The following is a 21,443-nucleotide window of genomic DNA, read 5'->3' as shown; positions in this document are numbered from 1 at the left end:
CTTTCCTCCTGGAGGAACCTGATCATGAATGTCAACAGCCGAGTTGAGGAAAGGAAAGAATCTTTCATAGCTTTGATCCGTGATTCTTTTTCATGCCAAGCTCCACAGCACGACGTCCAAACCAGTCAAAACGAGGCAGGATGTTAATAATGACGAACACGCCGCATCGACTGGGTTTAAAATGTTGCAAACTGAAAGCCACAGATCTTTGTCTGTAGAGTATAAACTTTGCTCAACTCCAGGGTTGCTATAGTAACAGAATCTATTTTTGGCAATGGGGGGCTGTTAAAGATTAACTGAACGGTAAATGCAGAAATAAATATCAATCCCAGTCCCAAAGTTATTTAATTTATCATTAAATAACAGGAAATAACTTTATTTTAAGGCACCGGGTGTTGTCGATCTGACAGAACAGAAGAAAATTCCGGTTTTAAGCTCTTCAGTTCCGCACCATTTCAGAGATCAGTGTCTCGTTTGTCTCACCCCGATCTGAAGTTGACCTCTTGTCGTTCCTGTAGATGGTCTGACCTTGAAGTCGATGCCCCATGTGACAAAGGCTGAGCTGAAGGAGTCGTCTGCGTAGCGGAACAGGAAGGAGGTCTTTCCCACGCTGCGTGCCGAGATCAGCAGCTTGAACATGTAGTCAACAGTTTGGTCGGCTGCGTCCTCTGCTCCGGGCCCGACCCGGGACTTTGGCTAGTGCCATCCTGTCAAAACGAAGCAGAAGTGACGGAACTCATTCATGACTAATCTCCAGATGGAGCCTGGCCATAGAGGAAAACAGCTAGTGTGTGAAATTAGTTAATCCATGAAATTAGTCAGATTTATCAGCAGATCTTTGTTTCTGAACTGTTAGCTCGCCCACACAAACAACAACACCCAATACACACTGATGAGCTTTATGGTCTACAGATCTATGACGTACAGTGCAGAATGTGCAGGGACAATCCAATAACGACAAGTAACAACCTCCAACGCAAGTGCTAAAAGCTGCAGTTCCTCTAACGTCACCTGGGCTGGCTCCAGAAGGAGGTCGTCTCCATAAGTCCCCATGTCCAAATGGCCAACTTCACAGCAGACATAAACATGTTACAGCCTGGTACAAAAAACAGTTTTGGTCTCTGTAGCTATTCCCCGTCATGACAACTGTCTGAGGGTGAATTTATACAAACTCACTGTCACATTATATTAGGCTACGAGACAAACAACCATTGACACCTACGGGACAATTTAGAGTCATCAATAACCTGTGGGAGGGGACATGCAAACTTGAGGCCCCAGCCGGTGTGCATATGCGCTACCCCTGGACCACTGTGCCGCCCTAATAAAATGTAGAGCAGGTCTACACCGTGCTCTTTATAATATCATTTACAGAGCCACAAAGTTCCCACCATGAGCAAACACCTGGGACCAGTGCGAGGAAAAACTTCCTTAAGAGGCAGAAACCTCGCAGAAAACCGGTCCTGTGGACGGAGTCGCTGCTCGACTGTATTTTAATTTAAATGTGTCATTTCTGTTTGACCTACATAAGTGATGACAACTAAAAAAAAAACAAGTGAACAAGAAGCAGACCAGCTCTTGTAACGTCCCGGCTTTACCTCCACACCACGTGTATTACAGAGTTTCTGCATCATGCAACAAGTATGTCAACTATTCCCTCAGCTGATAAAACAGCCTGAACACGCAGAGGGAAAATCTTTGGGTTAGTGGAGAGTGAGTCGATCTGGCCCAGCACCGCCTCCTTGGCTCATCAGTGGCTGGGACAGCGATGTGCTGAGACAGTACTCGTGTGTTGGTGTCGAGTGAGAATCTCAGCTAATTGAGTTACAGGTTGCGCTACATGTCTGAAATTCATCCTCCCTCATCCCTCAGAGCCTTCTATCCCTGTGTACGATGAATCACGGCGAGGGCGTGATCCTCCCCCGTTCTCCCGGTTACTCACCCACTGGATCACGTTACAAACATATGGGATCAGTGGCTGCTGGCGGTGGGGGCGAGGGGCAACTGACTCTCACACCTCCCTCTCTGTTTCCTCATCACCACTGTGGACCATCCATCGACCGGCTGACACTCCCAGTTAAAACACACACACACACACACAACACACACACACACACAACACACACACCACACACACATTTATCATCCTTTACTCATATTATCCATCTATGCATCCCTCCTGTCTATCCATCCACACCTCACTCCACCCACCACTCCTCTCTCCTTCCTCCATCTCTCTCTCTGCATCATAAGGAGGCTGATCATCCATCCATCCTCCATCCACCCATCCATATCCACCCCACCCTCCTCTGTCAGACAGTCCCTCCTCTCTGGAGACCAGCTCGCATTACCGCTTTCAATCCCATAAAGAAGGGTGGCCGGCGTGCTGCTGCTGCTGAAAACACTCAGCAAAACACCGATATACCGCATGCGCCTGCACATTCATTTATGAAATAGGTGCAAACTGGTGCGCGTGGAGGTTTTTAAAGTGACCCATCCTTTGTAAAAGACACGGCTCAGGCAGTGTTCACCTCTGGTTAAAGTGGGTGAAGTTGATGTGAATGGTTCATGGGAACGGGGTGTGGTACTTCCCACCACAAGGTTCTGTTCACTTGTTGACATAATCAATCTAATTATTTTCGCAAATAAAAGTTGTTATATCCTGAGATGTAGACCGACTCCGGATCAACAGTTTGCCTCATTTGCTGCTCAGCCACAGCCTGATAAAACAAACGTCAGTGTGAGCGGGTTCTCACCTCGGATCTGCTGTCCTCCAGCCGTGTCCTCCAGTCCTGTCCTGTGTCCTCCAGTCCGTGTCCTGCGTCCTTCCCCGCGGCTTCCCCCTCTCTAACTGCAGGCGGCCGATGGGCTGTTGCGCTGCGCTGGACGCTCCTCTCTCAGGCGCTCCGCTCCGGATCTCGACTGTGCATGTGCCTGTCACCGGGACACACACCACCGTTTACCGCTAGTCAGTCAGCCACAATATATACACGGCGCTTCCTGTCAAGGCTTTCAAAATAAAACACACAGAGCAAATCTGAGGAATTTGGAGGTTTGTTTTGTTTGAGCAGCTCTGGAGCAATGAATGATTATGTGATGTCATATGGTGCTGTTAGATTGACATCTATAATCATATAACATACATAGTGACATTCGTGCTAATATCGCTCTATATGGCTGCGTATAATACTAAACATGTCTGTCATTAGTTTATATCAACTACAGTGGAAATGCTAACGGGCTCAGATTGGTCATAGTAAAGGAGAGGGTGAGGCAGGGGTGGTGCCAATCATAGCTGCTAAACATCAGGAGGTGATGAATTCTACACACTGCCCTTTAATGTCGACACGTGAGCCCAGAACTAAAGATTTCTTACTTACTATTTTATTTGAGTAAAAAACAGTGACATGTGCATTAATCTTTCAAAAAACTTCTGTTCAACAAAGAAATGCAGATATTTATTTATTATGTGACATAAATGTCAATTAGAAGTTTCCGTGGCTGGAAACAGAAAAAGTTGAGGCGTTCCTTATATTCATCTAAGTGTCTATTTATACATTTGAACGTGTTGAATCACCTTTACATTCATTAAAGCTGCCTCTGGTGTTTGTCACCTCCAAAGTGATCCACCATCATGGACTGCAGCATGTGAGCAGCCAAACTTTTACTTTGAAGGTTAAGTCACCTCATTCCGGTTTTATTTTGTCCCTCTCGTCTGCTTGACGCAGTCTCAGTAAGTACTTCAGGCTGCTGTGGAGTGTGTGTAGAATGGCGCAGGCACAGTTACGCACCAGTACGCACCCGTTACGCATGACCTGACAGTTCAGCCGCTCCTCTCTGAGCGTGGATAAAATATAGCAGCTGATTCGTTAAGTCTAACATTCCCATTTAGCACGTGACCTTTAAATGTTACAAGTCAGACAAAACAGTTCAGGCTTTTTCCAACAAGCATCAGCCTGACTGTTGAGCCATGCAGAGGGATCATGCACCCAGGCTCATTAAATCATGCCCAAACCAGCATCGCTGTGTGTGTGTGCAAACCTGAAAACCATGTTGGCTGTGGGCCTTTTCTATGAATACAAGACACAGACAAATCATGTTGGAGCAAGAGAAAACTACAGCTTCAGGCCAGTGATGCAACCGACCTGCCAGAACTGCAGTGTGTTAAAGAGTGTTTATTGCACTCTGCAAACACAACGGAAAAACAGAGTGCAGCAGCACGCCCTGAACAAAACAAAAGACTTTACAGCAGTGTACACAAAGCCTTCTCTAAATAAAGGAACTCAGTGACATTGTCACTTCAACATGAACAACTCTCCAAACCTCAACGGAAACAAGAACACGAGAATATTTAAATTAACTACGGTGGAGCCTCTAACTGGGACACACCGGACCTTTAATGCACACTTTCTAACTCCAACATGTCTGGTCAGTCCTGAGTTCCAGCATCAACACGAGCAGCTGGTTTTTGGCGTCGGACCGGGTCGCTGTGCTCCCATAACCTGCCGAACTCCTTGATGAAGGGTCGCACCAGGTCCGGCTCCTCGGTGATGAGGATGTTCTCCATGTTGTTCTGCACCGCGTTCAGTGTCCAGTTGGGAGCCGGTGAGGAGCAGCCGGCCGTCCACCACTGCGGAACTTGTGATGCATGTGCACGGAGTTCCTGTTGCTCCGCCGCAGATCCCTGTAGGGCAGAGGGCAGGTGGAGGTGCTGATCTCTTTAAAGAGATCACTACAGAAGGAGCTTTGTGTGAAGCTGAGGAGCTCCTCTAAGAGTGTAAGAGTCTCCTTGGACCTGAAGCTGTAAAGAGAGAGGATGAATACATCTAAATCCATTTAAACTTTCACTATTAACTCCACCGTAACATTCAGGTTCAGTTTGATTTGTCATTGGAGTTGCGCTGGCATTGTACATGCGTATTAGTGACAATAAAAGCATTCATCATTCATTCATCAGGTTTTACTCCTCTCCATAAAATCATGACGACGACATCAAAGCAGTTTGATCTTTACTAACTACACACCTGTGTATGAACAGGTTCACCAGCCTGACCGCTGACCAATCAGATCACTGAGTTTACAACAATGTGACAGAAGCATCAACAGATTGATGCTTTTTACGTGTAGCATATTCAGACGGTTTGTCCATCATGTACAAAAAAAAAAATGATTTATTTGATTTGATCTCCTCTCAATCCTTCATTCATGGTTCTGATTCTGTGTCTCAGTGTGAAACGAACCAGCTTCATCACAGGCGGTTATTATCCAGGATCAGCAGAGTGAGTTTGAGGGAAGCCGTCCAGACAGACAGACTTCAGGAGAGAAAACGCCACAAAATCTGAAATAATGAAGTGATTTTGAGGAACGAGTGTGCGACCTCCATCTTATCAGCCCACTTCCTGTCTGCACTTTTAACAGACGGGTGTGCACGGATCATATCGTCACTCCCTGAGTACAATGAATGCTGCCCCCACCCGACAAAACAGAGAAACATGAGCATGAACAGCATGAACTTGTTTATTTTTTTCCAGTCTGAGAGACGAAAAGCTGTGAGGCAGAAAAACGAGCTCTCAGATCTGATAACCTGTGCCTTTATATTTTACTTCTGATTCCTCATGCGTGTTTATTATGATCTTTTTTAGCACAACCACAACATCACAGAATATGATTTATTTGGGCCCAGCTGTATAGTATCGAACAGCTGAAGAGTGACAGGAATGTGGAGAGAGAGAGAGAGAGGGAATGATGTGCGCAAAGGGCCACAGTTCGGATTCTGATCCTGGGACTGAACTTGTACCATGACGACTGAGTCAGTTTTTTGAATATTGCAACTTGAAAAAACATTTGTGACTAATAACTGCAGTAATGTATGTGTATGTATTTACATAAACCTCATTCAAAACAAAATATGAATTCTGTTGAGAATGTAAACTTTTGCAGACTAAATGAAGGATTAGATATCCGTGCAAAAGGTAAGTGCATTTTCCTTAAAGAAGGAAAACAATTATCAGAAATGTGTTTTTTATTTGGCCTCTTCCAGGCAGCGTGTCCTCTCGACCCCTCTAATGGCTTTGTGTAATGCCTTTTCAGCTTTTTAGAATTATTTCAGCTCAACGTGAAGAGCCAGAGACGAGACGAGCAGTGAACGCGACGGCAATTAAAGGTCGATTTAGTTCCTGCGTTGACCCCAGGACGCACTCGGCTCCTTTAAGATCATTCTCCCTGATCCATGCGTCAGTGAATATCTCTCTTATGAAAGAAATGTTTCATAAGCAACCAGCAAACAAAGCCAGAGCACTGAGGTTATGTGTTCATTTCATCTGCGTGACAGAATCAGTATGGAAGAAGAGTCGATCATCCTCTGCACTAAAGTTGCTCTCATGAGGTTTGCAGTCAACATACACCACACTTAGAAACACTTTGCCAATGAAATCTGTGTCTGGTGCCAATTTCTTACTTACTTAATTCTTACTTAACCGTATGCAGCAGCAGTAATTTCTTAAATGAGAGAGAAGGGCTGAGAGAGAAACGAGACAGCGGAGTTCGACACAAAATCTTTGAGAGCGTGATTACACTGACTCACAGGAAGGAGGGCTTTGTTGGAACTTCCATTACCAGACTGTTCCTATCACGCTCTGTTTACCAGTGAGGAAACCTGGGAGACTTCCGACCATGACACTGACAGTCAGAGAACAGAGCGGCACCTTTCTTGAGTCATCCTTCCCGTATTTCAAGTGAAAGTGTCTCTTATAATGATCCCAGAGGTTAGTGCGACTTTTGATATCTCGATACAGCCTGGGAGAGCTCGTCATCGTGACTGTGCATCATGAGACATACACTGTTGTCCTTACCGGCCTTACGGGGGACCCCTATCCGGGGCCAGTGATGGCGATGTAGTTCCTTGTCAGAGAGGACTCGGACGGTGACGCCCCTGCTGTGCAGCACCAGCACAGCCCTGCTCAGGTCCATGTTGGAAAAGGCAAAGACACACAAGTCCAGAGAGGACGAAGCAGACATGAATGTCGGAGAAAACGAGAGAAGGAGGTCTCCACGCCGTGGGCAAGGAGCAGAGACAGGAACTGGAAACAAGAAAAAAGACTAATTAGTGTACGTCTGCAATCTGAACATGTTTCCTGAAACCAACTGTCAGCTGCAAGAGCTCAGGTGCTTAACATAGTTATGGAAAAATATTTTATCATCATCTTGACTAAAACAACAGATTCATGCAGGTCACTCGATTATCTGCTCATTCCTCAGTCACATGCACATAGCACACTGCTTCTGCAGGGCTACTGAGGCCACGCCCCCCTACCTGCACAGGTGATTCTGTACCTGGACCACACCCTTAGAGCCAGAGCACAGAGACTGGAAGACACATGTGTGAGCTGGTGGACTACGAAATTTGTCAATAAAATAATTCAAACTTGATAAAGTTCTACTTACAAATAAATCTGTTGAATGTTTTTAATTTTATTTTGTGTTGCTTAGACAAAATAATATATTTGGATATGACACAGTTTGTTTAAATTACCACCACATTTACAGTTAATTCCATCATTTCCATAATTCCCATGGATATTTGGAATATTCCAGTATTCCTGAACTTTCCCATGAAAAGTTTCTGGAAATTTACCGTAAACTTCCGACCCTTTGCAACCCTGAGTATGACAAACTAACCCTTGGGCCAACCTAAAGTCACTTTGAATAAACATGTCATAATCATACCATCCAAACAAATGTGCAAACAACCACACACGTCGCTTATGATAAACTAATGTTTGGATTCATGTTGATACAGTTTGTTTTTAATTACCACCAACTTAATATTTTTAGTATTTATTTTATATTTTTACATCTTTTACTTATTTATATATGTCATGTTTTATGCTGTGCACGGGATAAGGAAGAACGACATTAAATACTCCTATGTCAGTAGTTTTAACCTGGGTTCAATCGAACCCTAGGGGTTCGGTGATCGGTCTCAGGGGTTCGGTGGAGCCTCCGCCTGGAATTTTTTTATACCATTTGTTACAACATTCTTTGTGAGCAATCATTTTTCGAGGATGCTGGACATAAAAACTAAGAAAAGGAACAGACTTTGCTGTGAAAATGACATGAGACTGGCACTTGCCAAGGTGAAGCCACGCATATCTGAACTGGTCTCAAAGGCACAGCAGAAGTCCACTGAGGTAAGTTGTTGTGAGTTCATGCACTTGTGTTGGTTTTGTTATTTGAACAAGGTGATGTTAATGCACGGTTCATTTTGTGCACCAGTAAAAGATTCATATTTTATTTTTTACTAAAGAAGGGTTCGGTGAATGAGCATATGAAACTGGTGGGGTTCGGTACCTCCAACAAGGTTAAGAACCACTGTCCTATGTCCTGTACAAGTAGCAGCATTGACAATAAAGTTGACTTGAACTTTCCATAATTCCCATGAAATTTCCAGTTTGGAATATTCCCCAAACTCCCCGAGCATCACATCCCATGGAAAGTTTATGGAAATTTGACGGATTTGCAACCCTACAAAGAAGCAATAATAATAACAACAAGTAATAATAATACTAATATGAATATAGTTTGTAGTGGGCGTCAGGACCTCTGCAGTTTCTTGGTGTGATTTTCTGTAAAAGGTCAGAAGGTCACATATAACTTCCTCTGACTGGACACAGTGATCCCTGCACTTACTGAGATGGAGCTGCAGATGCAGATGCAGACAGAGGTGGAGCTGCTGATGGTGATGGAGATGCAGTGTACAGGTGCTCCACTTACTGAGATGGAGCTGCAGATGCAGATGCAGGTAGGGTGTACAGGTGCTCCACGCAGGCCAGCTCAGAGGGGAAGAACAGCACCTCGTTGCGGGGTCTCTCGGCTCTGAGGCGCCGCAGGAGCCAGCCAATCAGCTCCAGGCTGAGGGAGAAGGCCACCACGCCGAGGCCGACCCCCTTCACGGTCCACATCCCTGAGCGTCACCACAGAACCAGAATCATAACAGAACCAGAACCAGAACCAGATCATAACAGAACATCACCATTTAAAAACACAGAGAGCATGCACGAGCTGCAGGTAACACACCTGTTAGCCTTTGTCGCCACCACGCGGGAACAGGATGCACCTATATATGTCCTCAGGGGGCTGTGTCGTCACTGCTTTGACTGACGTGTCTGCGAGCCAATGAGCGGCCGTGACGCGCACACGCTCTCCTCCAATCACAGAACAGCTACCGGCGGCCGGATGTAGTCGGGGGGTAAGCTCGTAGCAGCAACGTGTACCTTCAGCAGCCGCACAGGTGAACAGCAGCACACCTCTGCCAGGTAACGTGGAGCTCTCACGACATGTCGGACGGCTGCGGCTCGGTTCCGACGTGCTCGAGCGTGTCGCGAGCCCGTTTAACGTCTGTTTATAATGTCGCGAGGCTGGTAAACAACAGGCGTGCTAACGTTAGCCTGCTAACTCTGTGAAGCTGTTTCCCGCTCTCCTCCTCTCACAGGTGTCATCAGGTGTCATCTTCTGTTCTGTGTTTCCACCTCAGACACACCCGGTTCGGTTCGGTTCGGTTCGGTTCGTGAGCTATGGGTCGCCGTAAGTCCAAAAGAAAGCCGCCTCCTAAGAAGAAGATGACCGGAGACCTGGACTCTCAGTTCACCTGTCCCTTCTGCAACCACGAGAAGTCCTGTGACGTCAAAATGTACACACACACACACACACACACACACGCAGACAGACACAAACACACACACACTCACACTCTCTCTCACACACACACACACACACACACACACACACACACACACACACACTCTCTCTCTCTCTCTCTCACTCACTCTCACACACACTCTCACACACACAAACACTCTCACACACACACACTCTCACACACACACTCTCTCACTCACACACACACTCTCTCACTCACACACACACTCTCACACACACACACACACACTCTCTCACACACACACACACACTCTCACACACACACACACACACACACACACTCTCTCACACACACACACACCTGTCTGATCACCAGGTTGGTTTCTCAGGTGACTTCGTGTTGTCTGTCTGTCACAGGGAGCGGAGCAGGAACACTGGGATCATCTCCTGCACCGTCTGCCTGGAGGAGTTCCAGACCCCCATCACCTGTATCCTTACCGAGACCAGGTCCTCACAGAGGATTCACACAGGGTCAGGTGTTTCCGTTCGTTCCAGTGGTCCGTTGTGCGTTTCCGCACCTGCAGTCCGCAACGCAGGGAACACAAAGAAACACATCGGCGTGCAGGACAGACGTTGATTCAGATCCTCAAACCCTGCTTAATGATCGTCTTTCTCTCTCTGAGCACATTTCCTCCGTAGCGAGGTCATGTCGCTATGCATTGTACAACATTAGAAAAATCAGACCGTACCTGACCCAATATGCCGCTCAGCTCCTGATACAGGCTACAGTCAGCTCCCGCCTCGATTACTGCAACTCGCTCTTGGCTGGCCTACCTGCTCGCACGATCAAACCTTTGCAAATGGTCCAGAATGCCGCAGCGCGACTGGTTTTCAATCAACCTAAAAGGTCACATGTCACCCCACTCTTCAGCGACCTGCACTGGCTGCCTGTAGCTGCCAGAATTAAACACAAAGCTCTGACGCTAGCCTACAAAACCATCTCAGGATCTGCCCCTGCCTATCTCAGCGTCTTACTAAAGGCTCACGTCCCGACCAGGGCGCTACGCTCCGCTCATACAAACTGTCTAGTTGTACCCTCGCCTCTCGCAAAGCGAGGTCACTCTAAACTCTTCTCTGTGGTCGTCCCCAAATGGTGGAATGACCAACGGCTACTAGAACAGCAACATCCCTTTCTACCTTTAAAAACTTGTAAAAACCTTTCTGTTTCCAGAATGCTTCCCTGCCTAACAACACTAACAACTACTCTGTGCTCCTTTACACCTTTCTCAGCTTATGTCCTCCTCTGTAAGTCACTTTGGATAAAAGCGTCTGCTAAATGTAATGTAATGTAATGTAATGTTGTAACGTGCTGCTTATTATTCGATTACTAGGATCAGGTGTTCATCAGGTGTTTCCATTCGTTTCAGTGGAGGACGGTCCGTTTGCACACCGGCAATCCGCAGCACGGGGGTTGCCACAAAGAAACGCATCGGCGTGCAGGAGAGACGTTGATTCAGATCCTCAAACCTCTGAAATGTCTCTGAGATTATCGATTCATGGACTAAATGAAAACTGTGTTTATTTCAGGTACCAGCTTCTAAATCTGAGTCTGACTGCTGCAAAGAAGTTTGATTTGATTTGTGTCCGACGGTTTTTGCCCGTGTGGAAACGCACAAGCCTCCAATGAAACAAATAGAAAAAAACGACGTTATTTGACTTGTATCCGACGTTATTTCCGGGAAAAACCTCCGGAAATAACGTCGGATACAAGTCAAACTTCTTTGTGTCGTTATATTTTGCAGCAGCCAGACTCAGATTTAGAAGCTGGTACATGAAATAAACACAGTTTTCATTTAGTCCATGAATCGATAATCTCAGAGACATTTCAGGACGTCTGCAGAGGTTTGAGGATCTAAATCAACGTCTCTCCTGCACGCCGATGTGTTTCTTTGTGGTGACCCCCGTGTTGTGGACTGCCGGTGTGCAAACTGACCGTCCTCCACTGAAACGAATGGAAACACCTGTTTTTCCTGCAACGCCTGATCCTAGTCATCGAATAATAAGCAGCACGTCACAACAGTCTGAGTTATTTTATCAGTTTCTGGTGTCAAAGTTTGTGCGTTTACATTTATTCATTTAGCTGATGCTTTTATCCGAAGCTGCTTTCAGAGAAGGGAACGATCGAGGTGCAGTGTTAGTGCTGTGACAGTTCTTAAAGGGACGTTTAGGATGTCCAGACTTTGTTTACTTGCTCAGATTTGGTCATTTTCCTGGTTTATGTTCTTCTAAATATGCTTCTACATGTGGAAATATGCTACGTGTTTATTTGTCTGTTTTTTTTTTACAACGGGGTATTTTATTTTGAAAATCCGACAGATTCTCTGTGCTGTTTCTGTGTCTGGCTTCCTGTCAGCTTGAGGTGCTCTGTGTAAATTGACGTGGGCTTCATGCAGAGCTGAACGGCTGCGTATCGCAGTGCGTCAGCAGCCAGTGGACACACAGTGCACACCTGTGCAGCACGTTTACATTTCATCGAGTCATTTAGCAGACGCTTTATCCAAACACTCAGCGGACAGTGTGACGAGGAGATGTTAGTGCAGCAGTAAGTACTGTGACAGCTGTAGAGGGACAGATTTATCATGTCCAGTTGTTGGTGGTGTTGTAGAGGAGGTCCTTTCTGCAGAGCTGCAGGTCTTCAGGAGGTTTGTGAAGGTAGAGAGGTCAGTTCCTGATCTGTAGAAACTGGTAGGACGTTCCACCAACGGGGACAACAGACGAGAAAAGTCTGGATTGCCTTGGAACAAACAAGTGGCAGAGCCAAGAGGAGGTAACATCTGTCTGTATGAGGATGTTCAGGTAGGTAGGTGCTGAACTGGAGACTACTTTTGTAGGTGAGCATTAGAGATCTGAGTTTAATTTTACAGAGGAGCTTCATTAGCAGCGGGGTGACGTGTGACCTTTTGGGTTGGCTGTAGAGCAGGCGGGCAGCGTTCTGGATCATCTGAAGGTTTCACTGTGCAGGCTGACGCCCGTCAGGAGGACAGTACACTGATCTAGTCTGGAGATGAACACAGTTTATAGGGAAACAAATGAATCTTAAACATCCACTTACTAGACTTCTTGGCTCTCTCAGCCGGATCCTACGAGTGTGTAAGAAGTGTCTGTCAGACGGTCGAACATCTTCAGGATCCACCCACACAGCGACTCATGTCAGCTGTGCTGAGGTGAGAGAGGAGTCACGGTTTCTCCCTGCAGCTCTCTCTCTGTCTCGTTTCCTTCATCTGTCACCGTTCGTGTGAAGGAATCATCGTATGACCTAGTTCTGATTGAGGCCTACATCGTCCAGCTCTGTTGTCATGGAGCTAGCTCAGACTGGGCCACACACACACACACACACACACACACACACATCCTACCTCTACCTGTGTGTGACAGCCACCTTGCTGAACTCACATGAAGGTGTCCACAGAGACAGCGATGTTACTGACAACAGTAAAAACTAAAATAAAACAGATGACACGCTGAATCTCCAGATGTCTCACACGCTGCTCTGACCTGTTAATATGAGCTTCCTGTCAAACTATTCTATTAACATCCGACAACTCCCGCGAGGCTGTGACTGCGTTTCAGTGCGTGACAGATGAAACAGCTGTTTATGGAGGATGGTGGAAAAGAAAGCAGCAGCGAGACTTCATTCATGTTTCCTTTTTATCCTTAACCCAGCGCTCTTCAGATCTGTCAGAGCCAGTCGACGTGTACAGCGATTGGATAGATGCCTGTGAAGCAGCCAATCAGTAGCCCTCGTGGTGCCGGAAGTCTTTCGGTGACGGGATGAGGACGTGGCTGGTCTCAAGCTGGTCGGAGGACATTTCTGAAACTCTTCTTCTTCACAGGTGTCCTCGGCTTTCCAGCTGTGTGCGAGGTCTTCGGTTCCCGTTGTCTTCTGACTTCTGTTTAAACCACGACTCTAGTTCTGATCGCTTTTTGCCATGTTCAGTGTAAACCTGGTTTCTCCTCACACTTTGAGCGGGAGGTTTCTGTTTTCAACTTGTTTTCCTGTTTTTTTTTAATTCTTTTGACGGTTCTCAGAGTTCCTCTAGATGCAGTGTAGACAAACCCTTTAAATAGTAGTTGTTGAACGTTCTAACGTTGCTTTTCATTTTAACTTCTTGATATTATTTTGCCTGTAGTGAGAGTGAGCTCCCGTCTTTTTAATGTAAAATCAATAGAAGATTGAATCTTTTTTGGTTAGTGTGATGAGAAGAAGGATCTGCACAGACACGGGTCAGACATGAACTTTTTCCTCACAGTCACGCGGTGTCGCACACATCAGCAGCAGGACCTACATTTCCAGGTGGGCTGCTCCGTGCAGGTGTGATGATGTCACGGGTTGTGTTCACGGTAATAACCACCCTCAGCTCTCCACACAGGCGTGTCACAACATTAGGTCATTCCACTGGAGAGAGGAATGGATAAGGTTTAAGGCTTTAGCTGCTACGTTCAGAAGTTTTGAATTGTTTCTTGAATCATTCAGTTTTTTTCAGTTGATCGCGTGTTGTCTTCTTTTAGTGCATATGTACAGAAACTGTAATCCTATCCTGAAATCCAAATCAAGCAACAGTGTTGGGTGTTATTTTCCTATGCAACAGCCATCAGTGTTAAAGAGCATGAAAGGAGCTGTTTGTTTTTTTTTAACATCATGAACGTGTGAAATAAAGGAGCAATAAGACTTGATACCAGGAAGTGTGGTGTTTTTTTTATTTTTATAAAGAATATGAAACATGATTTCAAATCCTGACACTCTGGATGTCACACTCTTTAGCTGAATGGAGAAGTCTTTATTTTTTCAGGTTGTGATTCAACCTCAGCACAAACATCCTGAGCGCCACCAGCTGGTGACAAACGGAGGAGCAACCTTTACATGAAGTGAAGAAAATGGTTTTAGAAAATCAAATACTTTTACACTCAATACTAGGATAATACAACGCCTTTGACTCGTGTTGAGTATAATATAGATTTAATAGTAAAAGTTAAAGAACAGACTTCCAAATCCAGGTTTTATTTAAGTTCATGCTTTTATATATCATTACACACAAACATGCTTTGTTATTAAAGTGAGTATAGTACAATGAGGATGCCCTGAGCTGGTAAAAAACATTTTAATAAGTGCAGCACTTAAATTCACAGACGTCAAAGAAACTGTCACTTTCAAAGTAAAACGTCTGAGCAGAGTAAAAAAGCTTCTGATCTACTCTCCTGCGGCATCTGTGACCGTGACACATTTTTAGTGTGAGTCCAGTATCCATTCATCCCCGCAGAGCACAGGATGTAGCAGATCACAAATGAAAGAAGACACAGTGTAGCAAGGCTGTGCACCAGGCAGGGCTGAGTGATAATAGATGAGATGTGGAGTGCCTGCCTCGGCTCTCCACCCAGGAAGAGTGTGTCCGTGCATGCCCGCGCTGCACTGTGTATTGTGTTTGATGATGGACCCCAGCTGGAGAGGTATTGCCGACGCCTTATGAAACATGCTGGAGGATGATTACAATGGAGAATGATTATCACTTAGTCTCTCATCTGTCTCTGCACGTCCCCTCCCACTCCCTCCCTCCCTCCTCTCCTCTGCTCCTCGCTCCCTCTTTCTCCTCTCCCATTCAGCACGCGAGGTCAAGTGTCACTCCGTCTCCGTTGTCAAGGCTGCCAATCACCCACACAGTGAGTGCGAGGCAACTGTTGCCAAGGAAACAGCGATTCGGTTGCTAGGCACCTGGAGCTGTGCTCACAATAGTCATTTTGTTGCTTAGAAGCACACACACACACACACACACATGCATACGCAAATACACACCAAACGACAGAAACGGCTTTGCCCGATCAACAAGTTTACACAACGCTGGTGTGAAATCTGTATAAATTATAATCACACAGCGTGCTAATAAATAAGAGATTTGCTTACGCAGTAGTAAGGGATCATGGGATAGTAAATGATACGAGTGTAATTTATCATGGGCACATTTGCGAACAGATGCTAATGTATTGCTGAATTTGCAATGCAATGTTGATTTTCTAATTTATAATACTTAGCAATAATGCTAATGTACCAAAAATGTAATTCAGGATGTTTTATTCCGACACCTTTTTGCTACCTGATTAATCAGCATGCCCGGACGTCCAAGAATTCTTCAGACCTGCACCTCGACTTGATCAATAACAGACATAAGCATCCATCATTCTGACTAAAAATAGTTACCCATAAAATCAATCAATCCCTTATTTCCCCTCTGGCACATGGACCCAGTGAACCGAGCTGCAATGTGCATTCATATATATATAAATATATACATATGGAGATGTGTCTGTGTGTTTGTTTTCATAAGATCCATCAATTTCCCTGCTGGCATGTAGATCATGTGAACCCCCTCATGCAGTTTATGTACGGTGTGTGTGTGTGTGTGTGTGTGTGTGTGTGTGTGTGTGTGAGTCTCCAATCATGACAGCCAGTCAGCTGAGCCGAACGCTGAAATGTCAGCAACGGGTGCAAGCCTTGACATGTCCTCATGTGTTACTGTCTCCTGTTGCTGCTACAGGCATCAAACTCTCGCACATTTTTAGCATGAGCCGGCCAGGGGATTCAAAAATAGGAGTGTGAGAGTAGTTGGTAGTGCAGTGGTGGTGGTGATGGTTACGAACAGTCTGAATGTACCATCCTATGATGGCACCGTGCCGGTTTCATGTCTTTTTTTTTTGGCACAGATTTTTCTGCCGACTTTTCAGATTTGAAAGTCTGTGAAAGTCGCTCATCAGCTGATAAGATTAAAGGCTCACTTATGTGCATGACTGAATGACAGGGCTGCGTAATCAAGAGGGTTTGGAATTAACGTCTTTGTGTTAAGCTCCCTGAACTAATGCCCGCGGGGTATTAGCCGCACGCTGAGGCTGCTCTGCAGGAGACACTGAATCCGTCCAGCCAAACAAACTCATTTCCTCCACAGGTGTAAAGAGCGACATGGTTGATAAACCTGCGATGATAAAAAACCTTTGGAGCACCTGGATTTGATTTGGCCGCTCCCTGATTGCATTCCATTTCTGACTGAACAAAACAAAACATCTCATCAGCCCATGTCTGTGCCACCTATACATGCATACATGTCTGCCTGCTCTCTGGCCATTGTGCTCTACTGAACAGACTTCTGCTTTTGGTCCCACATGTAGATGACAAAGCTTCCACTCGACTACGCGTATTCTCAAGCAATAACATCCACATCTGTATTATCAACCCAAGAATACCCGTGGTCGAGACCGGAGCAGAGAGGCACCACCTCCTCCTCCTTCTCCTCCTTCTCCTCCCCTCCATTCCTTTCTCTCTGGAACTCATTCTCCTTTTTCCTCTTTGCGTGCATCCCTTCAGCTCCTGAATGAGATTGCAGTGTGGAAGGAGGAGGTGTGTGTGTGTGTGTGTGTGCGTGTGTGTGTGCAGGCAAATCTTTAAGGACAGCACCTAGGATAAGAGACAAAAGAGATGATATTTATCCTTGAATAACAATGCTCACAGGTATAACACACATTTCACGCATGCTTCAAGTCACATCTTGAGCTCATTGTTAGACTAATAAGCCGATTGTGAGCTTTACGCACCGGCCACACACACACACATAAACGCACAGAGAGAGAGAGGCAGCTTGCTATGCATCTTTACCTGAGCTGCACCAAGTAAACAGATTGCACTGCCAACAGCTAGTCCCTGTGCTCTCCCTGGTATCAAGCAACCATTTAGCCGAGCGCTGAGGGAGCGGGCCGGCTCACCAATTATCAAATAGGTGTCAGTGTGTGTTACACCGCGCTGAAGGGGGAGACTGATTACCAAACAGATGTTCAGCCCATCACCTCCACCCCTCCTCCTCACCTCAGGCCTGACTTACTTCTTTCCATTTCCTTTCCCTTTCTTCCCCCTCACATCCGTCTCCGTCTACCTATCTTTGTCTCCTCTCCTCTCTTAGACTCTCCCTGATATGCCTCCCTCTCCATCTCCTCCTCCCCTCACACACACACACACACAAACACACACACACACACACACACACACACACACACACACACTCCTGTTTCTCCTCTTCTTCTTCTTCTTCTTCTTGGTCTGTCCCATAGAGAATAAGCCAGACTCTTCCCTATCCACACTTGCCAATTAGAGACTCAGTAGTTGTCAATCAGCAGCTGAGGAGGAGAAGTAGAGTCATTGGGTAAAGGGAGGAGGAGGAGGAGGAGGAGGAGGAGGGGTTGCATCAGCACTACAGACAGCTCCCTGTAGAAAACTCGTTCACAAACATGACTTGACCGTCTCTCTCGTTCTCGTTCCTCACTTCGTCTTTGCTCTAATCACTCTGACCCCTCCGTCGTCTTTAACCCCTTTTACCCGTCTCTGCCCGGCTCGCACACGCTCAGATCAGACGCCGGATCGAGTCCATACATCCTCCCCTCTGTATCCCTTCACCTTATCAAAGCCACACACCGTGAAGAGAAAAAAAAAACACACACTCCCGGAAAGTTCCCATTTGCCGCTGACAATCCTCTCACCTCACTCACACCTGTGATAGTCTACATCCGAACCCGCTGTCATTGCAAGCCAAGTGCCAGAAAACCAGCTCGGAGCCATCACAGTCGAGGAGATCTTGACACACGTCCCCCTCATTACCTACACACTCCTCTAGTCCTCCCTCTCTCTCTCCTCGCCTCCTCTCGCCTCTTCCTCCATCCCAACTGTCCATGTCTGGGGCTGCTGCTGATGATGACAACTCAAGTGGACGTGTCTTCTGTTCTCACCAAGAGCTGTGAAGAGATGTACGTAGGTGTCAGAGATCTGGTGTAAAAATACACCCTGCTGCTGCTGCTGCCCTCTCCACTACACAGGGCCGGTCTGTGTCTGCTCCGTGTCACTGGAATGTCTCCGTCTAATTTGAAGACAAGCTTCAGTGTAGTTTTAGCTCTGTGTGTGTGTGTGTGTGTAGCTATAAGAGATTGACTCACACATACAATGGGTGTGCCTGCAGGGGCCCGTTTTGAACGTATGGACCTACGGGGCCTTTTTGTTCCTCAGTTTTACTTTTATATCTTTCTTCCTAAGCATGGCCGTCTCGCTCTGAATAAGAACTTTATTTCATGAAAGACATCTGGTTTGCATTTCTAGGAAAATCCCATTTCCTGAATTGACTTGATTGAGAGTGGACTGGCTCCAGCTGGAGGGCCTAATGAAAGCCGATCGGTCTGCGTTTCATATTTACGTCTGTCTGACGCAAACAGACTTATCAATCCTTTAATGCACCTGGTGTGTCAGATAGGATGCAGAATCACAAGTGGCTGTAGCCGGAGGCAAAGACAAGACAAGGCTGGAGACGGAGACGGAGCGGACGGAGGCTGCTGCTGCTGCTGCTGGCACATTACTGCTTAATTGCTTGGAACTAAAGGCGCTGTTATGAGGATGTTTATGCTTATGCCTGCAACAGCAAATCTTTCCAGTGGTTTTGGCCACACTGTGGAGCCTAATAGTCACAACCCAGACTAAATAAATAAAGAAACAGATGAGATCAGTGATGGCTACAGCAACACATTCAGCTTAGAGCTGCAGAAAAACAAGCGAACCCTCCAAAGTTTCAGTGAGTTAAACTGAGACTTTTTCCTCTGTGCTTCATCACGGCCTGATGGATGCATCCAGGCTCCAGCTGGCCTAGTAGCCCAGATAAGCAGACAACAAGCCTGAACACACACCTCTGTAACTGCACCTGTCCTCCGCGTGACAGGCGGATATGAAGCTTTCTTTGTTTGTAAATACATCCGTTTCCACGCGCGAGGAGAAGCCAGTCCACAGAGTCACGCGTGGACGGAAGCTTTAACCCTTTGCAGGAGGAAGCTGCTGCTGCTGCTGGCTTCAATATTACATGCTGCGTTCAGGTGCATTTTCAGAGGAACTTGAGGGGAGTGCATGGTGCTGATGGGACCAACCTGTTTCTAGTCACCGATCCTGAAGCTGCCAGGCGAGAAACTGATCGGGCGTTAATCCCAACAACCGTGCAGAGCCACAAACCGACTCCGAGCCTTCCAAATGTACAAGTCTGCACTCCAGGGACCATCAACAGATCTCTGTAATGATCCGGACAGGTTGGAGTGATGGGACCCGGAGCGCCGCCGCGCGCTTTAACAGCGTGTGCATGAAAAACACGGAGAGATACTGAACTTACCGTCATGTCCACCTCCCTGAAGAAGCCGCTCCATATGCCACACATCTGTGTCCATGCTGAAGTGTGAGAACAGGCTATACTGTGCAGGGAAACGCCCCCCCTCCTCCTCCTCCTCCTCCTCCCCGCTATCCCTTTCTCTCCTGTGCGCTTCTCCTCCTGCTCGTGGCGGTGGGGGAATCACATAACCACTCCTTGTTTTTTCCATTCTCTCCGAGGGAGGGATGGAGAGCGACGGAGCCGATGCAGCAGCAGCAGCAGCGGCGGCGGCAGCATCAGCATCAGCATCAGCATCCCATGCAACTCAGCTGCAACCTCTTCACCTCCTCCTCCCCCTCCTTCCTCCTCCTCTCCTCCTCCTCCTCCTGCTCACTACTCTTTCCTCTCTTGTCCATGCCTCTCTCTGTTCCAGAGAGCATGCCCTATAAGTGCAGTAGGTTTCCAAGCTGGGGTCCGGGGACCTCATATGGGTCCATGATGGAGCTCCTGTTGGGCGCAAATAAACAAAAAATAGAGTATGTTAATTTGCCTCAGTGATATATAAATAATATATGTATTTACTTTGCACTATTATATCTATATATATATATATTATAATATATATATATATATATATATATATATATATATATATATATATATATATATATAAGCTGAAAGCTTAAAGGAAAATGGAGACAGAATCTTCAGTGAGTGATTTCTGTGTGAAGTGTGTGTCAAGTGTGTTTGTGAGTTATTTGGACTTGTTCCTGAAGGTGACATCATAACATAAAATGTTAAAATATTATAAAGCATTATGCTTTATGTTGCATTTATGGAGCCTCCACAGTGTTCTGTGACTTCCACAGTCTCTCTATAATATTTTTAATGATGGCGGTGGACAGACCTGTAAAGTACAGTGCAATCCTGTGCAATAGCGGTGCAATAAATTACCTAAGCCTGCTAACTTTGTGAGGCTTGTAATGTTATAAAATATTCCTCCAGCTCGTGTATTTTTGAAGTCACGGCTCGTGGTGCTGTTGAATTGCGATGTGTGGATCCATGAAGTAAATCAGAGGACACAGCAATAAGAAAGTGTGTAACAGACTCATAACACAAACAGCTGACGTGACTTTAAAGGTCCCCATGAAACAGGAAGCAGAGTGTTTCCTCTTTTTACCTGTTTCCTGTAAAATAAATGAATCTCTGTCAGACAGGGAGGGGCTGGCTGCAGATATCAGAGGACAGCAGAGGGAGAAGCAGCAGATAGATTGTGAATAAAATCTGATCCAGTCTGAATAAAGTTCTGTGGTTCTGGTTCTGTGCAGTAATCAGTGAGGCCCGGACACAGACGACTGTAGCAGACCGGATCAAACAGGAAGTACTCCGCTCCGACGGCGTTTGATTGGATGTTAAAATTTGTACACGCCGTACCCGAGTGCAGGATGACATCATCAACAAGTTTTTATGATTTATCAGGAAATTACAAACTCTAAAATACCTTGAAGACACTGAAGACACTTTGTGTTGGACAGACGAACATGAGACATTCATTTGGACTTCATGAGGACTTTAAGCTTT

The 21,443-nt window shown here is 46.1% G+C and overlaps 2 protein-coding genes and 1 long non-coding RNA gene across 6 annotated transcripts in view; 1 reads left to right on the top strand and 2 right to left on the bottom strand.

Moving 5' to 3' along the window:
- Window positions 1-9,214, bottom strand: part of pld6 (phospholipase D family, member 6) — a 20,204-nt gene extending 10,990 nt beyond the window's left edge. Inside the window, exons 1-3 of one of the 2 annotated variants that reach the window (XM_027283643.1) lie at window positions 9,076-9,214; window positions 8,780-8,962; window positions 8,689-8,707 (exon numbers count right to left, since the gene is read on the bottom strand). In XM_027283643.1, the coding sequence (XP_027139444.1) occupies window positions 8,689-8,707; window positions 8,780-8,960 (200 nt within the window). In that variant the 5' untranslated portion in view covers window positions 8,961-8,962; window positions 9,076-9,214. Of the gene's footprint in view, window positions 1-8,688; window positions 8,711-8,779; window positions 8,963-9,075 lie in introns of both variants that reach the window. The other variant, XM_027283644.1, reaches the window with a different exon arrangement.
- Window positions 9,199-14,391, top strand: LOC104926672 (transcription elongation factor 1 homolog). 3 transcript variants are annotated; one of them, XM_027283648.1, is made up of 5 exons: window positions 9,225-9,314; window positions 9,501-9,519; window positions 9,551-9,688; window positions 10,075-10,145; window positions 13,391-14,391. In XM_027283648.1, exons 3-5 carry the CDS (start codon window positions 9,573-9,575, stop codon window positions 13,453-13,455), a joined length of 252 nt encoding a protein of 83 aa, XP_027139449.1. In that variant the 5' UTR covers window positions 9,225-9,314; window positions 9,501-9,519; window positions 9,551-9,572; the 3' UTR covers window positions 13,456-14,391. The 3 variants fall into 3 exon arrangements, with proteins under 3 accessions (XP_019129762.1, XP_027139448.1, XP_027139449.1); XM_019274217.2 differs by lacking the exon at window positions 9,501-9,519 and having other exon boundaries at window positions 9,199-9,314; window positions 9,533-9,688; XM_027283647.1 differs by having other exon boundaries at window positions 9,218-9,314; window positions 9,501-9,688.
- LOC109141968 (uncharacterized) lies at window positions 13,824-19,961 on the bottom strand. Its single transcript, XR_002042862.2, has 2 exons — window positions 19,887-19,961; window positions 13,824-17,155 (listed from the first exon to the last, which is right to left on the bottom strand). It is a non-coding gene; the product is annotated as an uncharacterized LOC109141968 (long non-coding RNA).
- Between the last annotated feature and the right edge of the window lie 1,482 nt (window positions 19,962-21,443).

This window comes from Larimichthys crocea, chromosome X, assembly GCF_000972845.2.
Source record: "Larimichthys crocea isolate SSNF chromosome X, L_crocea_2.0, whole genome shotgun sequence".
NCBI lineage: Eukaryota > Metazoa > Chordata > Actinopteri > Sciaenidae > Larimichthys > Larimichthys crocea.
The sequence above is the reverse complement of the archived record's forward strand: the minus strand, read 5'-3'. Positions and strand labels throughout refer to the sequence as shown.

Coding starts and splice junctions, on each gene's coding strand:
- LOC104926672 (XM_019274217.2), top strand. CDS start 9,573: ATGGGTCGCCGTAAGTCCAAAAGAAAGCCGCCTCCTAAGAAGAAGATG. Junction 9,689..10,074: donor AAGTCCTGTGACGTCAAAAT/GTACACACACAC, acceptor TGTCTGTCACAG/GGAGCGGAGCAGGAACACTG. Junction 10,146..13,390: donor GTTCCAGACCCCCATCACCT/GTATCCTTACCG, acceptor AGCGCTCTTCAG/ATCTGTCAGAGCCAGTCGAC.